Source organism: Centropristis striata, chromosome 1, assembly GCF_030273125.1.
Source record: "Centropristis striata isolate RG_2023a ecotype Rhode Island chromosome 1, C.striata_1.0, whole genome shotgun sequence".
Taxonomy (NCBI): Eukaryota; Metazoa; Chordata; class Actinopteri; order Perciformes; family Serranidae; genus Centropristis; species Centropristis striata.
This window is the reverse complement of record NC_081517.1, coordinates 28,520,562-28,540,389: the sequence shown is the minus strand read 5'-3', so window position 1 is coordinate 28,540,389 and position 19,828 is coordinate 28,520,562. Positions and strand designations below refer to the sequence as shown.

The following is a 19,828-nucleotide window of genomic DNA, read 5'->3' as shown; positions in this document are numbered from 1 at the left end:
CTTTGCCTTCCGGCTCAGCTCCTTCTTCACCACGACGGTCCGGTACAACACCCGCATCACTGCCGACGCCGCACTAAACTGCCTGTCCATCTCACGCTCCATTCTACCCTCACTCATGAACATGACCCTGAGATACTTGAACTCCTTCACTTGAGGCAGTACCTCTCTCCCCACCTAGAGGGGGCAGTCCACCGTTTTCCGGCAGAGAACCATGACCTCAGACTTGGAGGTGCTGACTCTCATCCCAACCGCTTCGCACTCGGCTGCAAACCGCCCCAACGAGTGCTGGAGGTCCCGGTCTGATGAAGCCAAAAGAACCACATCATCTGCAAAAAGCAGAGATGCAATTCTAAGGTCACCAAACCGTACCCCTTCCTCCCCCCGCACAGAATCGGAGACAAGGGGCAACCCTGGCGGAGGGCAACACCCACTGGGAACGTGTTTGACGTTGTGCCGAGTATGCGGACACAGCTCTCACTTTGATTATATAGGGACCAGATAGCTCGTAGCAACGAGCCCGGTACCCCATATTCCCGCAGTACCCCCCACAAGACTCCCCGAGGGACACGGTCGTAAGCCTTCTCCAAGTCCACAAAGCACATGTAGACTGGATGAGCAAACTCCCATGACCCCTCCAGAAGTCTCGCAAGGGCAAAGAAGCCGCATTGTTCCTCCTGAATCTGAGGTTCGACGATCGGCCGGAGCCTCCTTTCCAGCACCCTGGAGTAGACTTTTCCGGGGAGGCTGAGAAGTGTGATTCCACGGTAATTGGTCCACACCCTCCGGTCCCCCTTATTCACTATTTTATATAGTCTTAAAATCAATTTCTCCATACAGTGAATTTTAGTTGCAATTGCAGTTCAGGTGTTCTGTTGGAGACTTTGGCTTTCTCAGCAGCTAAGATTTCAATTTTAAACAGGAAATTCCTTTGATCATGAGTCCTTAAGCTTTTCCCTCACTTATAATATAAAGCACAGCCATTGATTTTTATTCCAGATTTTTTTCATTGGATCTTTTTATTCCTTTGACACAAAAATGTGTCAAATGAGCACATCTGGATTACAACCACAGACTGGTTTACAGTTCATCCCAGGATGATGAAACGTTTCTACACACCTAACTCTCTATTCCTCAAACCTTTTTGACTGAATGCTGGATGTCTGGACAAGTCTACAGAAGATTACCAGGGATTGATAAAACATGACAAACTTATTGCAGTATTTCATACAGTAAAAAGAAAAGGGGGAATGTTGGTCAATACTAGCAGTGAAAATTATGTTGCCAAGATACTGTTGTTATTACTCTGATTTTACTGATGTTTATTGACAGAATTATTTACTTTTGAGGGATAAGCTATGGATTTTGGTTAGGCTCTTGCAGGTAATCCATTGTGTGCTGCTGTTTGAGACATTTGTTAATAATAAGGATGATTCATTCATTCTGGGACATATACAAACATGTTGTTTTAAGGCAAGGTGTAATGATTGACAAATGTTGTCAGAGTGGTGGTAGAAGAGTTCATCCTGAGTGTTGTATTACTTGTGTTTGTATTAGTGCATGTTGGGTGTTTGATTGTGTTGAACTGCATTTTGGTAACAAATAACTGTGTGAAAAACCACAGTATTGAGAAAAAGGTGTGAACATTTGTTAAAAATAATTAAATATAGCTACATATCATATCATATCTCTGATCATTAGCCACACCTGGGATGTGGAAGATTTCCTAATATTTCCCAACAGTGCTGTTTGCTAACAAGATCACATCCGCTCCTGTTGCTGTATATAAGTAAAGCTCAACAGTCAGAGCAGCACAAAACAACCTCCTCGACCATCTGTGAGACAGTCTGCTGAAGTTGAACTTGAAGGTAATTATAATATAATTATTATAAGAATCTTTCTTTTCTGTCTTTTCTGTCTGAGGTTGGTGATGATTGTTCTCCACAAATCTTTATTATTTTCTTTTTACTAGGTCCGATCACTGTAACCATGCTGAAGGAAGTCTTTGTGCTGGGATGCCTCCTGAGCATCATTCTGGCTACTCCTGTAAGTGTAACATTAAATATCATCACCAGTGTTGTCAGATTAAAGGGATACATTACTGCATAACTGTATTGTATTGTATTTTCATGCACATTGGCATGATTGTGAATGTTTTTACATTATTAACATTCAACATTATTTATTGTGGCCTCCATTAAATAATGTTAAACATATACTGTAGAAAATATTTTCATTGTCTAAGAAGCTGATGTTCTTTACCCCTCTGTCTGGGCCCCTGGTAGCAAGAAGGCCCAAGACATGCATAGATCCAGCCCTGGATGTTATATGTTGATACCTTTAATACATTTGCAACTTGTGAATTTTTTCTACAGGACATGGAGCACAAACGATTTGCTCGGTCTGACTCTGGCTCTAGCTCTGACTCTGGCTCAAATTCTGGAGAGGTGAGTGCTTTCTTTTTCCTCTATAATTTAAAATTCAAGACAAAATGTTAATTTTTATAAAGTGTCTGAGAAAGTCCTATAATATATATTTAACGCTGATCATCTCTGATTTCCCTGTAGACTACTACCACTACAGCTGCCACTACCACTGCCCTAAATCCACAGTCATTGCAGATCTTGCAACTACTTCTTCAACTATTGAATCCTACGACTACTGCGGCTACTACAACTACCACTACAGCTGCTGCTGCTAATAGAACCGGTTAATGACATCAAATTTTGACATCAGATCCTGTTTTGTGTCATGATAACTGCTTCTTTTCAAATTCAAATAATGTTTTTTTAACAAGAACTTTAACCATCATTGTAATTCAATAGAACATGTGGATCAAAATCACATAATTCTCTGTAGGATCTGCCAAATAAACATTATAAATGGAAAACACTGACCAAATATGTTTGTTTTTCTCCATGTGTATGACAACAAAAACATGAATGAAGATGTGTAGATGTGTTTCCATGGAGTTAGCTCTCGGGGCTCCAGTCTATTGTTTCACTCTTTCACTCTAACATTGACTAACCCATAGAATCTATGCTACTACCTCTACTATTACTACTAGTATGATGAAAACTTTACAATTGAGCAAAGGTTCTTGCTTTGGCCTAATAATAAATTCACAGCTTTGAAGAACACATTTACTTAGCTTTGTATTTGCAATCAATTAAAATGTTTCTAGATTAGTATTACTCTTAACACCAAATTCCAACCCTGCCTCTGTTACGTAACTTAAAAATAGTAACATGAGACAATTTTCTTGGGAGAATCTAGTCATCATTACGTACGTACAGACAGACAGACAGACACACAGACAGACAGGCCGACCGAGATAGATAGATAGATAGATAGATAGATAGATAGATAGATAGATAGATAGATAGATAGATAGATAGATAGAGCAACAATCAACACCTATGATATTTCCCAACACCTCTGAGTGTCTGTCTGACTCTTGTGGTGACTGTGGTTGGAATGAGCCACCACATACTGTCCATGGTTTCATCACATTTCCCACCAATAATGAAATTCGATATCCCAAGCCCACTTTGACAGCTGATTGGATGACTGAGGGGTAGAAATGTCTTTAAAAAGGGGACCTGCACCCATCCTTCCACCATCCAGCCGTCCTTCCACCTGTCCCACCTGTCATCCCTCCAATCGGAAAATAAGTTGGCCACCTGACTGACTGGAGCTAGTCTGAAATGTTATACAATTTGAATAAAGCAATATATGTATGAATAAGTGATTGTCCTCTTAGTGTTTTGTTTCCACCCATTAAGAGTGTAACTGTGAAGACAGCTTTTATACTATCGCAGCTTTCTGAGACTAAAATGTTTCTGCCAAAACATCAATATATTAAGTTTCCTTGTACCGACTAATAGTTGCATTTTATAAACAATTCTTGGGCAGACAGGAAACTGGTGTACCAGATACCTCAAAACTGGACTGATGTGATCCTTTTTTTTAAACTTAGTGAGGACTTGAGCAGCAGCATTCTGAATCAAAAATTTAATAAATAATATAAATGATAAAATATATCCATTTCTTGCAACTTGCTTTGAATAATCAGGGTCTAAATATGTTTGGTTGATCTTTTTTGATCAAAAAAGGGATTGACATTGGCAATATCATACTCTCTCGAAGAATGTAAGAGTGACATCTTAACCAATAATTCACCATCAACTTAGACTACAATATGAGGTACATCTATCTATCTATCTATCTATCTATCTATCTATCTATCTATCTATCTATCTATCTATCTATCCATCCATCCATCCATCCATCCATCCATACATTGCCCTATGGGGGAAAAAAAAGAAAAACAAATATCTTTGAATACAACTTTTTCCATGATTGTTGTTTATTTGGCAGACACTACACTACATTAATTTCATTTGTTTGTTGAATTGAACTACAATGATTCAGACAATGTGTTGGTTGTCAGTAAAACATGAAGACATACTGACACAAAACAAAGCAGATGTCAAAAATCTAAGCCATTCATTCACTTATTAATTGGTTAAATTGCAGATCAATTTATTTGATTTCCTCTGTAGTAGTAGTAGTTGTAGCAGGATATTATCCAAATAAGGCCTGGAGCAATTGCAAGATCTGTGCAGCTGACAGAGTAGTAGCCGCCGTAGTTGCAGCAGTAGTTGTCGCTGCCGTTGTCGTCGCCGCTGTTGTTGCCGTTGTTGTCGTTGTTGTCGCTGTTGTGGTACTCTTTAAGAAATTCAGAAACATTCATTGTCAAATACACATCAGAGGAGTTTCTAAGACATTTTGCAATAATTTACATCCGGGTGTTTTGACTGTTGAATTGTAGAGGAAATAGGAAGAACTCACCTCTCCAGAATTGGAGTTAGAGCTAGAGCCAGAGTCAGACTTAGACCGAGCAAGTCGTTTGTGCTCCATGTCCGTCTGCAGAAAATCCAAATGTTTACCATAACAGTAATGGTATAAACATGTAAGAACACTGGTATTGATAGTGACAATGTTATACTTACAGGGTGAGCCAGAATGAGGCTCAGGAGGCATCCAAGCACAAGTACTACCTTCAGCATGGTTACAGTGATCACACCTATGAAAATGGAAATAATAAAGATTTGCTCAGATGAAGAGAACAATCACCAACAACCTCAGACAGAAAAGACAGAAACAGAAGATTCTTAAAATTACCTTCAAGTCTTCACAACTTCAGCAGACTGTCTCGCAGATTGTCGAGGAGGTTGTTTTGTGTTGATCTGAATGTTGAGCTTTACTTATATACAGCAACAGGAGCGGATTTGATCTCATTGGCAAACAGCACTGTTGGGAAATTGCAAATATTAGGAAATCTTCTACATCGACATTTCAAGAGGTGGCTAGGGATCAGAGATGGCCACCACACTTGGATCGTATGATATGAAGCTTTCATTTCATCAGAGTAATCTATCTATCTATCTATCTATCTATCTATCTATCTGTCTGTCTGTCTGTCTGTCTGTCTGTCTGTCTGTCTGTCCGTCCGTCCGTCCGTCCGTCCGTCCGTCCGTCCGTCCGTCTGTCTGTCTGTCCAAACAGCTTCATTCATGACAAACTTAGTCAAAATTATGTTGTCAAGATACTGTTATTACTCTGATGGTTACTGTTTATGATTAAAGGCACAGTACTCTATTTTTTCCATTATTTTATCCATCCATCCATCCATTTTCCTCCGCTTATCCGGGGCCGGGTTGCGGGGGCAGCAGGCTGAGCAGGACATTCCAGGCGCCCCTCTCCCCAGCCACGTCCAGCTCCTCCTGGGGGACCCCGAGGCGTTCCCAGGCCAGGAGAGAGATATAATCCCTCCACCGTGTTCTGGGTCTTCCCCGGGGCCTCCTACCAGTTGGACGGGAGGCGCCCGGGAGGCATCCTTACCAGATGCCCAAACCACCTCAGTTGGCTCCTTTAGACACGAAGGAGCAGCGGCTCTACTCCGAGCTCCCTCCGGATGTCTGAGCTCCTCACCCTATCTCTAAGGCTGAGCCCAGCCACCCTACGGAGGAAACTTATTTCAGCTGCTTGTATCCGCGATCTTGTTCTCTCGGTCACTACCCAAAGCTCATGACCATAGGTGAGGGTTGGAACATAGATGGACCGGTAAATCGAGAGCTTTGCCTTCCGGCTCAGCTCCTTCTTCACCACGACGGTCCGGTACAACACCCGCATCACTGCTGACGCCGCACTAAACTGCCTGTCCATCTCACGCTCCATTCTACCCTCACTCATGAACATGACCCTGAGATACTTGAACTCCTTCACTTGAGGCAGTACCTCTCTCCCCACCTAGAGGGGGCAGTCCACCGTTTTCCGGCAGAGAACCATGACCTCAGACTTGGAGGTGCTGACTCTCATCCCAACCGCTTCGCACTCGGCTGCAAACCGCCCCAACGAGTGCTGGAGGTCCCGGTCTGATGAAGCCAAAAGAACCACATCATCTGCAAAAAGCAGAGATGCAATTCTAAGGTCACCAAACCGTACCCCTTCCTCCCCCCGCACAGAATCGGAGACAAGGGGCAACCCTGGCGGAGGGCAACACCCACTGGGAACGTGTTTGACGTTGTGCCGAGTATGCGGACACAGCTCTCACTTTGATTATATAGGGACCAGATAGCTCGTAGCAACGAGCCCGGTACCCCATATTCCCGCAGTACCCCCCACAAGACTCCCCGAGGGACACGGTCGTAAGCCTTCTCCAAGTCCACAAAGCACATGTAGACTGGATGAGCAAACTCCCATGACCCCTCCAGAAGTCTCGCAAGGGCAAAGAAGCCGCATTGTTCCTCCTGAATCTGAGGTTCGACGATCGGCCGGAGCCTCCTTTCCAGCACCCTGGAGTAGACTTTTCCGGGGAGGCTGAGAAGTGTGATTCCACAGTAATTGGTCCACACCCTCCGGTCCCCCTTATTCACTATTTTACATAGTCTTAAAATCAATTTCTCCATACAGTGAATTTTAGTTGCAATTGCAGTTCAGGTGTTCTGTTGGAGACTTTGGCTTTCTCAGCAGCTAAGATTTCAATTTTAAACAGGAAATTCCTTTGATCATGAGTCCTTAAGCTTTTCCCTCACTTATAATATAAAGCACAGCCATTGATTTTTATTCCAGATTTTTTTCATTGGATCTTTTTATTCCTTTGACACAAAAATGTGTCAAATGAGCACATCTCTTAAAACTGTTTTCTCAATAAACTCGCCAACACCACCAAAACTCAGTCCATTTTGTTTTTGTTTTCTATAGAAACAGTTTAACCTCTGTTGAACACCTCATAATCAACAGATTCACTGTAACGATTGTAACCTATAACAATGGATAGGCCTCTTTCACCTGAACTCTGTGAAATAATTGTGCCAGGTGAGGAAAAAGGGCATTTTGTAATTGTTTGGGACGATGAAGCGTTTCACCATTCTCTCCCAGTCACAGACTGGTTTACAGTTCATCCCAGGATGATGAAACGTTTCTACACACCTAACTCTCTGTTCCTCAAACCTTTTTGACTGAATGCTGGATGTCTGGACAAGTCTACAGAAGATTACCAGGGATTGATAAAACATGACAAACTTATTGCAGTATTTCATACAGTAAAAAGAAAAGGGGGAATGTTGGTCAATACTAGCAGTGAAAATTATGTTGCCAAGATACTGTTGTTATTACTCTGATTTTACTGATGTTTATTGACAGAATTATTTACTTTTGAGGGATAAGCTATGGATTTTGGTTAGGCTCTTGCAGGTAATCCATTGTGTGCTGCTGTTTGAGACATTTGTTAATAATAAGGATGATTCATTCATTCTGGGACATATACAAACATGTTGTTTTAAGGCAAGGTGTAATGATTGACAAATGTTGTCAGAGTGGTGGTAGAAGAGTTCATTCTGAGTGTTGTATTACTTGTGTTTGTATTAGTGCATGTTGGGTGTTTGATTGTGTTGAACTGCATTTTGGTAACAAATAACTGTGTGAAAAACCACAGTATTGAGAAAAATGTGTGAACATTTGTTAAAAATAATTAAATATAGCTACATATCATATCATATCTCTGATCATTAGCCACACCTGGGATGTGGAAGATTTCCTAATATTTCCCAACAGTGCTGTTTGCTAACAAGATCACATCCGCTCCTGTTGCTGTATATAAGTAAAGCTCAACAGTCAGAGCAGCACAAAACAACCTCCTCGACCATCTGTGAGACAGTCTGCTGAAGTTGAACTTGAAGGTAATTATAATATAATTATTATAAGAATCTTTCTTTTCTGTCTTTTCTGTCTGAGGTTGGTGATGATTGTTCTCCACAAATCTTTATTATTTTCTTTTTACTAGGTCCGATCACTGTAACCATGCTGAAGGAAGTCTTTGTGCTGGGATGCCTCCTGAGCATCATTCTGGCTACTCCTGTAAGTGTAACATTAAATATCATCACCAGTGTTGTCAGATTAAAGGGATACATTACTGCATAACTGTATTGTATTGTATTTTCATGCACATTGGCATGATTGTGAATGTTTTTACATTATTAACATTCAACATTATTTATTGTGGCCTCCATTAAATAATGTTAAACATATACTGTAGAAAATATTTTCATTGTCTAAGAAATGTATGTTTTTTACACCTCTGTCTGGGCCCCTGGTAGCAAGAAGGCCCAAGACATGCATAGATCCAGCCCTGGATGTTATATGTTGATACCTTTAATACATTTGCAACTTGTGCATTTTTTCTACAGGATGTGGAGCACAAACGATTTGCTCGGTCTGACTCTAGCTCTTCAAGTTCTGAAGAGGTGAGTGCTTTCTTTTTCCTCTTTAATTTAACATTCGAGACAAAATGTTAATTATTATAAAGCGTCAGAGAAAGTCCTATAATATATCTTTAACGCTGATCATCTCTGATTTCCCTGTAGACTACTACCACTACAGCTGCCACTACCACTGCCGCTACCGCTGCCACTACCACTGCCCTAAATCCACAGTCATTGCAGATCTTGCAACTACTTCTTCAACTATTGAATCCTACGACTACTGCGGCTACTACTACGACTACCACTACAGCTGCTGCTGCTAATAACACCGGTTAATGACATCAAATTTTGACATCAGATCCTGTTTTGTGTCATGATAACTGCTTCTTTTCAAATTCAAATAATGTTTTTTTAACAAGAACTTTAACCATCATTGTAATTCAATAGAACATGTGGATCAAAATCACATAATTCTCTGTAGGATCTGCCAAATAAACATTATAAATGGAAAACACTGACCAAATATGTTTGTTTTTCTCCATGTGTATGACAACAAAAACATGAATGAAGATGTGTAGATGTGTTTCCATGGAGTTAGCTCTCGGGGCTCCAGTCTATTGTTTCACTCTTTCACTCTAACATTGACTAACCCATAGAATCTATGCTACTACCTCTACTATTACTACTAGTATGATGAAAACTTTACAATTGAGCAAAGGTTCTTGCTTTGGCCTAATAATAAATTCACAGCTTTGAAGAACACATTTACTTAGCTTTGTATTTGCAATCAATTAAAATGTTTCTGGATTAGTATTACTCTTAACACCAAATTCCAACCCTGCCTCTGTTACGTAACTTAAAAATAGTAACATGAGACAATTTTCTTGGGAGAATCTAGTCATCATTACGTACGTACAGACAGACAGACAGACAGACCGACCGAGATAGATAGATAGATAGATAGAGCAACAATCAACACCTATGATATTTCCCAACACCTCTGAGTGTCTGTCTGACTCTTGTGGTGACTGTGGTTGGAATGAGCCACTGCATACTGTCCATGGTTTCATCACATTTCCCACCAATAATAGAAATTCTATATCCCAAGCCCACTTTGACAGCTGATTGGATGACTGAGGGGTAGAAATGTCGTTAAAAAGTGGACTTGCTGGACCGAAGGAGGACCAGTGCAAAATACAACACACTAGGTGGCTATTACAGTAAAATCCTAAAAAGCTGCTGATTTTGATTTCGTCCTTCACGGTATTGTGTTCCTCCATCCCGGTAAGTATCTATGAGTCACATGTTCATTTATCTGCTGTTGTGGTATACTTTGTATACTTATGTCCATCAAAACAGTTTCTGATGTGAGATTATCTATAACTGAAGGTCTCTGAGGAAAAGAGCCGAGTCAAGCGCTCAGATGATAGTGATGAGGTGAGTATCTGGGTGCCACTGTCAAAATAATCACCTACAATACACAATACACCTCTCTGTTAAATTTGCTTTTCTTTTTCACTTTGTTTTCCAGATGAACCAGAACTACATGCAGCCTGAAAAACAGAATAACAGGAGCGCTGCTGGTGTCCCTAAACACACCGGTGCTCTTGCAATGGGTAAACAGTGAACTCAAAAGAAGAAAATGCAGGCACTCAGGTGGATTGACAAAAGTTAAAAACCCTTTATTTTACATGGGTTGCATATAAAAAACACCAACGCGTGTCGGCTTGCGCCTTCCTCAGGTTGTATGACATGCAGCCTGAGTTCCAGCCATTTCCCATCCCAATTCCTGAGCCACTCCCACAGCTTTTTGCTTTTCGACCTGTCCCTCCACCCGTCCACCTGTCTCACCTGTCATCCATCCAATCGGAAAATGTGTTGGCCACCTGACTGACTGGAGAAAGTGTGAAATGTTAGGCTAAATAGTTTTAATAAATGAATAAGTGATTTAACTGTGAAGACAGCTTTTATACTATCCCAGCTTCCTGAAACTAAAATGTTTTTGCCAAAACATTAATATATGACAAGTTTCCTTGTCCTGACTAACTGTTGCATTTTAAAACCAATTATTGGACAGACAGGAAACTGGTGTACCAGATACCTCAGAACTGAGGGACTGGACTGATGTGATCCATTTTTTTGACTTAGTGAGAACTCGAGCAGCAACATTCTGAATCACCTACAACTGTCTGACTGATTTTTAAGGGAGACCAGTGCAGACACCGTTACAGTAGTTACGTCTATTTAAGATAAATGCATGGACAAATTTTTAATGCTGCTGAGACTCTCCATTAAAAGAAATAAAGTCAAATGTGGGAGGTAGCACTGACCTTTTTCGGTCATTTCTCAATATAAAATATAAATAATATGATAATAAACTAGAAAATTTCCTCTGGGGAAATTTTGAAAGGGTGTGTGTGTGTGTGTGTGTGTGTGTGTGTGTGTGTGTGTGTGTGTGTGTGTTTGTTTGTTTTTACTCTTCCTGTAAGTCTCTTTGGATAAAAGCGTCTGCTAAATGTCAATGTAAATGTGTGTGTGTGTGTGTGTGTGTAATTAAAATCACATAAAGTTACTGTGTGTGTGTGCGTGCGTGCGTGCGTGTGTGAGGAGTGTGCATGCTTACGCGCATGTGTGTGTGTGTGTGTATCTGTAACTGTAATCACATCAAAGATCAAAGGCAATCAGATCAAAGCAATCAACAGAAATAACGACACCTGTTCCGGCATGGTGACAGCAGAGGTGGACAGACTGAAATTTCTGGTCTCGAACAGAAAGCATTTTTGGCAAAACCATAATACCTATCATTGATCCGACTTCACTTTGAGCGTCCTGAGTTTTTCCTGAACGTCTACATATGGTTTTTTTTAAAGAAAAATGAAAAAATAGCTTTGTTAGAGCGATCTAAAAAAACAGTTTTTTCGGCTTTTTCCGAAATCTTCCTGCGTTTTTAATATAGGAGCCAATGAGGCAGTTGGTGGTGTTGGTGGATCATCTCTGCGTCTTACGCCCAAACTATAACTCTGACAGCTTTACCAGAGGATTGTGAGTGAGAAGACAAATTTTCCTACGTTTCTATGTATATATTATTTCTGTAGAGTGGAATTTGCGGCCTGGAGTGCAGTTTTAAAATTTATTTTTTGACAGTTTTACCTCTCCCTCTACACTCTGAGCGATGACATCACACACTCTGACACGAACATTCCGTGCAATACACACCCATTATAATCTCAGAATTTCTCCAAAAATGATCATGGTCATTGAACAGGGATTGACAAAAAACTATATGACCTATCGAAACGTGGATTAATACACCGATACACAAGACTTGTGTCTACTGTTTAAAGTTTAAATGGAGTCTCTAGGTGAAATTATGCCGGAGAAGTAGACGTTTAAAAATATCCAATGATTGTTCTTTTTCGCTCATTTTTTGTCGGCCGTCCCATTCATTTCAATGCAAAATTTTGAGCAGTTTTTCGCGACTTACGTCGCGAAAAATTTGTATTCTGTAGAGAAAAGTAATAGCACACCGATCCCGATCAAACCGCACGTTTTGATATATAATTTGTAGCGGGACGAAATTGCGTCCGCAAGAGGAATAAGAAGAAATCCACAGTATAACAGTAGTTATACTGTGGATTTCCTAAGTACATGTATAAATTTATTAATGAATTAGTTCGCCCCGAGCACTGGTCCCTACAGCTATTGCTGTATGGGACCAGTGCTTGGTGCGATTGCCCCGAGGCCCTAATAATATAAAAAATAAAGTATACCCATTTATTGCAACTTGCTTTGAAGAATCGGGATTTAAATATATTTAATTGATATTTCGGTGCAAAAAGAAGCGATTGACATAGGCAATAATACTCTCTCAAAGAACGATTTAAGAGTGACATCTTAAAGGCACAGTATTCTATGTTTTCCACTATTTATTCAAATCATATTATAGTCTTAAGGTCAATTTCTCCATATAATACAGTTCATTTAATTTACAATCTAGAGAGTTTGGCTGCAGTCATTTCTTTGTGACGGCTTTCTACGTAACAGCTAAGATTTTATGTTTAAAAAGACAGTTTTGTTCGATCATGAGTCCTAACTTTTATGCTTATTGCTTGCAAAAGTGAATTTTGCGTTTTACACAACAAATGTTGACAATAACTAGATTCTCTCAAGAAAAGTGTCTGGTGTTACTATTTTTAAGTATATATATATGTATATATATATATATAATGCCAAAACAAGTTTTAATCATACTAGTAGTAATAGTAGTAGAGGTGACAATTCCCTGTTAATGCAACTTTTGCTCCATTGATTTTGTGCTCCAGTCAGAAAGACTGAGGGAAAATAACCCAGAGTTAGAGGTATTTTAAAAAATGTAAAACATTCTCAGCTTGAGAGAAAACATTTGAGAATGGAGCCCCAGGAGCCAACTCCATAGATACACATCTTTCACACATCAAGATATCTGCTCAGTGTTTTCCATTCATGATGTTTATTTGGCAGATCCTACAGAGAATGACGTGATTTTGATCGACATGTTTTATTGAATTACAACGATGGTTGTTAAAACATTCTGGTTAAAAAAACATTATTTTAATTTGAAAAGAAGCAGTTGTCATGACAAACTGACACAAAACAGGATCTGATGCCAAAATTTGATGTCATTAACCGGTTTTATTAGCAGCGGCAGCTGTAGTCGTAGTCGTAGTAGTAGCTGCAGTAGTAGTAGTAGCAGTAGCCAATCGTTGAAGTAATTGTAAGATTAAGGCCTGCAACGCATTGACAGTGGTAGTGGCAGCTGTAGCGGCAGTGGTAGTACCCTACATTGAAATGAGAGATATTCATAGTTAAATATACATCAGAGGAGTTTCTCAGACATTTTATAATAATTAACTATATTAATTGTGTGTTGAATGTTAAATTAAAGAGGAAAAAGAAAGCACTCACCTCTTCAGAACTTGAAGAGCTAGAGTCAGACCGAGCAAATCGTTTGTGCTCCATGTCCTGTAGAAAAAATTCACAAGTTGCAAATGTATTAAAGGTATCAACGTATAACATCCAGGGCTGTATCTATGCATGTCTTGGGCCTTCTTGCTACCAGGGGCCCAGACAGAGGGGTAAAGAACATCAGTTTCTTAGACAATGAAAATATTTTCTACAGTATATGTTTAACATTATTTTATGGAGGCCACAATAAATAATGTTGAATGTTAATAATATAAAAACATTCACAATCATGCCAATTTGCATGAAAATACAATACAATACAGTTTGCCTGGAGTAATGTATCCCTTTAATCTGACAACACTGGTGATGATATTTAATGTTACACTTACAGGAGTAGCCAGAATGATGCTCAGGAGGCATCCCAGCACAAAGACTTCCTTCAGCATGGTTACAGTGATCGGACCTAGTAAAAAGAAAATAATAAAGATTTGTGGAGAACAATCATCACCAACCTCAGACAGAAAAGACAGAAAAGAAAGATTCTTATAATAATTATATTATAATTACCTTCAAGTTCAACTTCAGCAGACTGTCTCACAGATGGTCGAGGAGGTTGTTTTGTGCTGCTCTGACTGTTGAGCTTTACTTATATACAGCAACAGGAGCGGATGTGATCTTGTTAGCAAACAGCACTGTTGGGAAATATTAGGAAATCTTCCACATCCCAGGTGTGGCTAATGATCAGAGATATGAAATGATATGTAGCTATATTCAATTATTTTTAATAAATGTTCACACATTTTTCTCAATACTGTGGTTTTTCACACAGTTATTTGTTACCAAAATGCAGTTCAACACAATCAAACACCCAAAATGCACTAATACAAACACAAGTAATACAACACTCAGGATGAACTCTTCTACCACCACTCTGACAACATTTGTCAATCATTACACCTTGCCTTAAAACAACATGTTTGTATATGTCCCAGAATGAATGAATCATCCTTATTATTAACAAATGTCTCAAACAGCAGCACACAATGGATTACCTGCAAGAGCCTAACTAAAATCCATAGCTTATCCCTCAAAAGTAAATAATTCTGTCAATAAACATCAGTAAAATCAGAGTAATAACAACAGTATCTTGGCAACATAATTTTCACTCTGACCGCTAGTATATGATTGACCAGCATTGCCCCTTTTCTTTTTACTGTATGAAATACTGCAATAAGTTTGTCATGTTTTATCAATCCCTGGAAATCTTCTGTAGACTTGTCCAGACATCCAGCATTCAGTCAAAAAGGTTTGAGGAATAGAGAGTTAGGTGTGTAGAAACGTTTCATCATCCTGGGATGAACTGTAAACCAGTCTGTGACTGGGAGAGAATGGTGAAACGCTTCATTGTCCCAAACAATTACAAAATGCCCTTTTTCCTCACCTGAACCTCCGAGTTCAGGAGAAAGAGGCCGATTCATTGTTATAGGTTACAATCAGGATTTTTTTAAACTCTTCTTATAAATATGAGTAGAAGAATGCAGCAGATTGCAGCAGAATTTAGAGTAATTCTGTTTTACATGAGGTGTTGAACAGAGGTTAAACTGTTTGTATCGATTGAAAACAAAATGGACTGAGTTTTGAAGGTGTTGGTGAGTTTTAGTGAGAAAACACTTCAGGGATTTTAAAAGATGTGGTCATTTAACACATTTTTGTGTCAAAGGAATAAAAAGTGATCCAATGAAAAAATCTGGAATGAAATTGAATGGCTCTACTTTACATTATAAGTGAGGGAAAAGCTTAAGGACTCATTATCAAAGCAATTGTCTGTTTAAAGTGAACATTTTAGCCGTCACAAAAAAAGAATGCAGCCAAACTCTCCAACAGAACACCTGAACTGCAATTATAAATAAAATTAACTTTATGGAAAAATTGATTTTAAGACTATAAAAACTGTGGAAAAAATAGAGTACTGTGCCTTTAATCATCAACAGTAACAATAAATAAAATATGAAGGGCTCAAAGTTATGAGACCAAACTTGTAGACGTCTTTAAAAAAAAAAAATCTATATGATGTTATGTATAACTTTATTGGCACAGTGCTGTGGATAAGCATTGTTCTACTTGTGCAAATCATACAATTCTTTATCTTCTCTTTTCTTCTAAATAGGGCCATTATTTGAACTATTAAAATGAAACTGTCTTGAAGAAGATTTTTTACTAGCGATTGAAACCATAATGATGTCCTAAAAAAAATTCTGAGGTAATAAATCAAGTGAGAAGTTTTCTCATTTTGCATTGAAATTAATGGACAGAAATGTTTTTGCAGCCACAATTTTTGGTTGAATGCAGCTTAAGGCACTTCCTGGTTTGCCTCCCTGCTCAGACCCGGAGGTTGCCGCTTGATTAGAAGACATCTTAGTGTTCTCTTCCCCAGCCCCACCCTCTGTTCCAAATTATGGCCACTTTTGTCTCAGAAAAACAAGATAGCGATAGACAAAATGCCAAACTTGAGGCCTCAAAACTATAGTCCACAAACCAATGGGGGCTGGTGACTATGTGAACTTTTTTCACACAGAATAACAATCATCCTGAGACATGAGTCTGTCTGGGGTTTGGTCAGGTATAATGTGACAAAAGAGTCGTCTGACTCACTGGATATAGACTATTGAGATACGCCTGTCCTCTATTTCAGATGGAATTTTCCTCCCCAACTTCTATCTCCACTATCTATTTTACAGGTGCATTGTTTCCATAACATAAAGGTACACAAATAAGCTGTGGTGTTTTTTACCTGACTAATAACAGGGGCTGCAAGACCTCTCTCTTGTGCTCCAGTGACACAGCACTGTCCGGCTATGCAAAACTAAGAGCAATTTTTATTCCAAACATTTTTCACTATTCCTTTAGCTGTTTCCTAAAATATGAAAGTCTTTCTTCGTGCCACTTTGCCTCCAGCGTTCTTCTTGTTGCTGATAAGTCTTTGGATACATTTTCCATTTTGGAGTCACTGTTATGTTCTTCAAACCGAACTTGAGTTGGTGGTCTAAGCTTTTGCAAATATCATTCCAATTATCTTTGAAATAACCAATTCTTTATCCCATTATTCTTTGACATAGACAGTCGTGTAGTTTTGGGAGTTGTATATTCTACTGTGTCACAAACTGGCTCAGGGAATGTGAAAAGGGGGCAGTGGTAATATAAAATAGTATCAGACTATATGAAAAGAAATATTTATATTTGAATTTTGGACAAATCCAGTTAAGTCCAGTATATTATTTCTAGATTTGATGAAATTACTATGATGAAATGAAAGCTTCATATCATACGATCCAAGTGTGGTGGCCATCTCTGATCCCCAGACACCTCTTGAAATGTCGATGTAGAAGATTTCCTAATTTTTGCAATTTCCCACCAGTGCTGTTTGCCAATGAGATCACATCCGCTCCTGTTGCTGTATATAAGTAAAGCTCAACATTCAGATCAACACAAAACAACCTCCTCGACAATCTGCGAGACAGTCTGCTGAAGTTGTGAAGACTTGAAGGTAATTTTAAGAATCTTCTGTTTCTGTCTTTTTTGTCTGAGGTTATTGGTGATTGTTCTCTTCATCTGAGCAAATCTTTATTATTTCCATTTTCATAGGTGTGATCACTGTAACCATGCTGAAGGTAGTACTTGTGCTTGGATGCCTCCTGAGCCTCATTCTGGCTCACCCTGTAAGTATATCATTGTCACTATCAATACCAGTGTTCTTACATGTTTATACCATTACTGTTATGGTAAACATTTGGATTTTCTGCAGACGGACATGGAGCACAAACGACTTGCTCGGTCTAAGTCTGACTCTGGCTCTAGCTCTAACTCCAATTCTGGAGAGGTGAGTTCTTCCTATTTCCTCTACAATTCAACAGTCAAAACACCCGGATGTAAATTATTGCAAAATGTCTTAGAAACTCCTCTGATGTGTTGTGTATTTGACAATGAATGTTTCTGAATTTCTTAAAGAGTTCCACAACAGCGACAACAACGACAACAACGGCAACAACAGCGGCGACGACGACAACGGCAGCGACAACTACTGCTGCAACTACGGCGGCTACTACTCTGTCAGCTGCACAGATCTTGCAATTGCTCCAGGCCTTATTTGGATAATATCCTGCTACAACTACTACTACTACAGAGGAAATCAAATAAATTGATCTGCAATTTAACCAATTAATAAGTGAATGAATGGCTTAGATTTTTGACATCTGCTTTGTTTTGTGTCAGTATGTCTTCATGTTTTACTGACAACCAACACATTGTCTGAATTTGTATTGTAGTTCAATTCAGCAAACAAATGAAATTAATGTAGTGTAGTGTCTGCCAAATAAACAACAATCATGGAAAAAGTTGTATTCAAAGATATTTGTTTTTCTTTTTTTTCCCCCATAGGGCAATGTATGGATGGATGGATGGATGTATGGATGGATGGATGGATGTATGGATGTATGGATGGATAGATAGATAGATAGATAGATAGATAGATAGATAGATAGATAGATAGATAGATAGATAGATAGATAGATAGATAGATAGATAGATAGATAGATAGATAGATAGATGTACCTCATATTGTATTCTAAGTTGATGGTGAATTATTGGTTAAGATGTCACTCTTACATTCTTCGAGAGAGTATGATATTGCCAATGTCAATCCCTTTTTTTGATCAAAAAAGATCAACCAAACATATTTAGACCCTGATTATTCAAAGCAAGTTGCAAGAAATGGATATATTTTATCATTTATATTATTTATTAAATTTTTGATTCAGAATGCTGCTGCTCAAGTCCTCACTAAGTTTAAAAAAAGGATCACATCAGTCCAGTTTTGAGGTATCTGGTACACCAGTTTCCTGTCTGCCCAAGAATTGTTTATAAAATGCAACTATTAGTCGGTACAAGGAAACTTAATATATTGATGTTTTGGCAGAAACATTTTAGTCTCAGAAAGCTGCGATAGTATAAAAGATGTCTTCACAGTTACACTCTTAATGGGTGGAAACAAAACACTAAGAGGTCAATCACTTATTCATACATATATTGCTTTATTCAAATTGTATAACATTTCAGACTAGCTCCAGTCAGTCAGGTGGCCAACTTATTTTCCGATTGGAGGGATGACAGGTGGGACAGGTGGAAGGACGGCTGGATGGTGGAAGGATGGGTGCAGGTCCCCTTTTTAAAGACATTTCTACCCCTCAGTCATCCAATCAGCTGTCAAAGTGGGCTTGGGATATAGAATTTCTATTATTGGTGGGAAATGTGATGAAACCATGGACAGTATGTGGTGGCTCATTCCAACCACAGTCACCACAAGAGTCAGACAGACACTCAGAGGTGTTGGGAAATATCATAGGTGTTGATTGTTCCTCTATCTATCTATCTATGTATCTATCTATGTATCTATCTATCTATCTATCTATCTATCTATCTATCTATCTATCTATCTATCTATCTATCTATCTATCTATCTATCTATCTATCTATCTATCTATCTATCTATCTCGGTCGGTCTGTCTGTCTGTGTGTCTGTCTGTCTGTCTGTCTGTCTGTCTGTCTGTCCGTACGTAATGATGACTAGATTCTCCCAAGAAAATTGTCTCATGTTACTATTTTTAAGTTACGTAACAGAGGCAGGGTTGGAATTTGGTGTTAAGAGTAATACTAATCTAGAAACATTTTAATTGATTGCAAATACAAAGCTAAGTAAATGTGTTCTTCAAAGCTGTGAATTTATTATTAGGCCAAAGCAAGAACCTTTGCTCAATTGTAAAGTTTTCATCATACTAGTAGTAATAGTAGAGGTAGTAGCATAGATTCTATGGGTTAGTCAATGTTAGAGTGAAAGAGTGAAACAATAGACTGGAGCCCCGAGAGCTAACTCCATGGAAACACATCTACACATCTTCATTCATGTTTTTGTTGTCATACACATGGAGAAAAACAAACATATTTGGTCAGTGTTTTCCATTTATAATGTTTATTTGGCAGATCCTACAGAGAATTATGTGATTTTGATCCACATGTTCTATTGAATTACAATGATGGTTAAAGTTCTTGTTAAAAAAACATTATTT

General features: G+C 38.8%; 2 protein-coding genes across 2 annotated transcripts; one reads left to right on the top strand and one right to left on the bottom strand.

The window, feature by feature from the left end:
* Positions 1 to 1,734: 1,734 nt before the first annotated feature.
* Positions 1,735 to 9,130, top strand: LOC131977431 (spore coat protein SP96-like). Its single transcript, XM_059340730.1, has 4 exons — positions 1,735 to 1,865; positions 1,970 to 2,043; positions 2,373 to 2,444; positions 8,928 to 9,130. Exons 2-4 carry the CDS (start codon positions 1,987 to 1,989, stop codon positions 9,099 to 9,101), a joined length of 303 nt encoding a protein of 100 aa, XP_059196713.1. The 5' UTR covers positions 1,735 to 1,865; positions 1,970 to 1,986; the 3' UTR covers positions 9,102 to 9,130.
* A 4,213-nt stretch (positions 9,131 to 13,343) lies between these two features.
* Positions 13,344 to 14,407, bottom strand: LOC131977979 (neurofascin-like). Its single transcript, XM_059341502.1, has 4 exons — positions 14,277 to 14,407; positions 14,099 to 14,172; positions 13,710 to 13,766; positions 13,344 to 13,582 (listed from the first exon to the last, which is right to left on the bottom strand). Exons 2-4 carry the CDS (start codon positions 14,153 to 14,155, stop codon positions 13,427 to 13,429), a joined length of 270 nt encoding a protein of 89 aa, XP_059197485.1. The 5' UTR covers positions 14,156 to 14,172; positions 14,277 to 14,407; the 3' UTR covers positions 13,344 to 13,426.
* Positions 14,408 to 19,828: the final 5,421 nt, after the last annotated feature.

Bases quoted from the DNA above. Each gene is read 5' to 3' on its own strand.
- LOC131977431 (XM_059340730.1), top strand. From the start codon at position 1,987: ATGCTGAAGGAAGTCTTTGTGCTGGGATGCCTCCTGAGCATCATTCTG. The intron at 2,044-2,372 runs GTAAGTGTAACA...TTTTTTCTACAG, and splicing joins GCATCATTCTGGCTACTCCT to GACATGGAGCACAAACGATT. The intron at 2,445-8,927 runs GTGAGTGCTTTC...ATTTCCCTGTAG, and splicing joins CTGGCTCAAATTCTGGAGAG to ACTACTACCACTACAGCTGC.
- LOC131977979 (XM_059341502.1), bottom strand. From the start codon at position 14,155: ATGCTGAAGGAAGTCTTTGTGCTGGGATGCCTCCTGAGCATCATTCTG. The intron at 13,767-14,098 runs GTAAGTGTAACA...TTTTTTCTACAG, and splicing joins GCATCATTCTGGCTACTCCT to GACATGGAGCACAAACGATT. The intron at 13,583-13,709 runs GTGAGTGCTTTC...ATTTCAATGTAG, and splicing joins GCTCTTCAAGTTCTGAAGAG to GGTACTACCACTGCCGCTAC.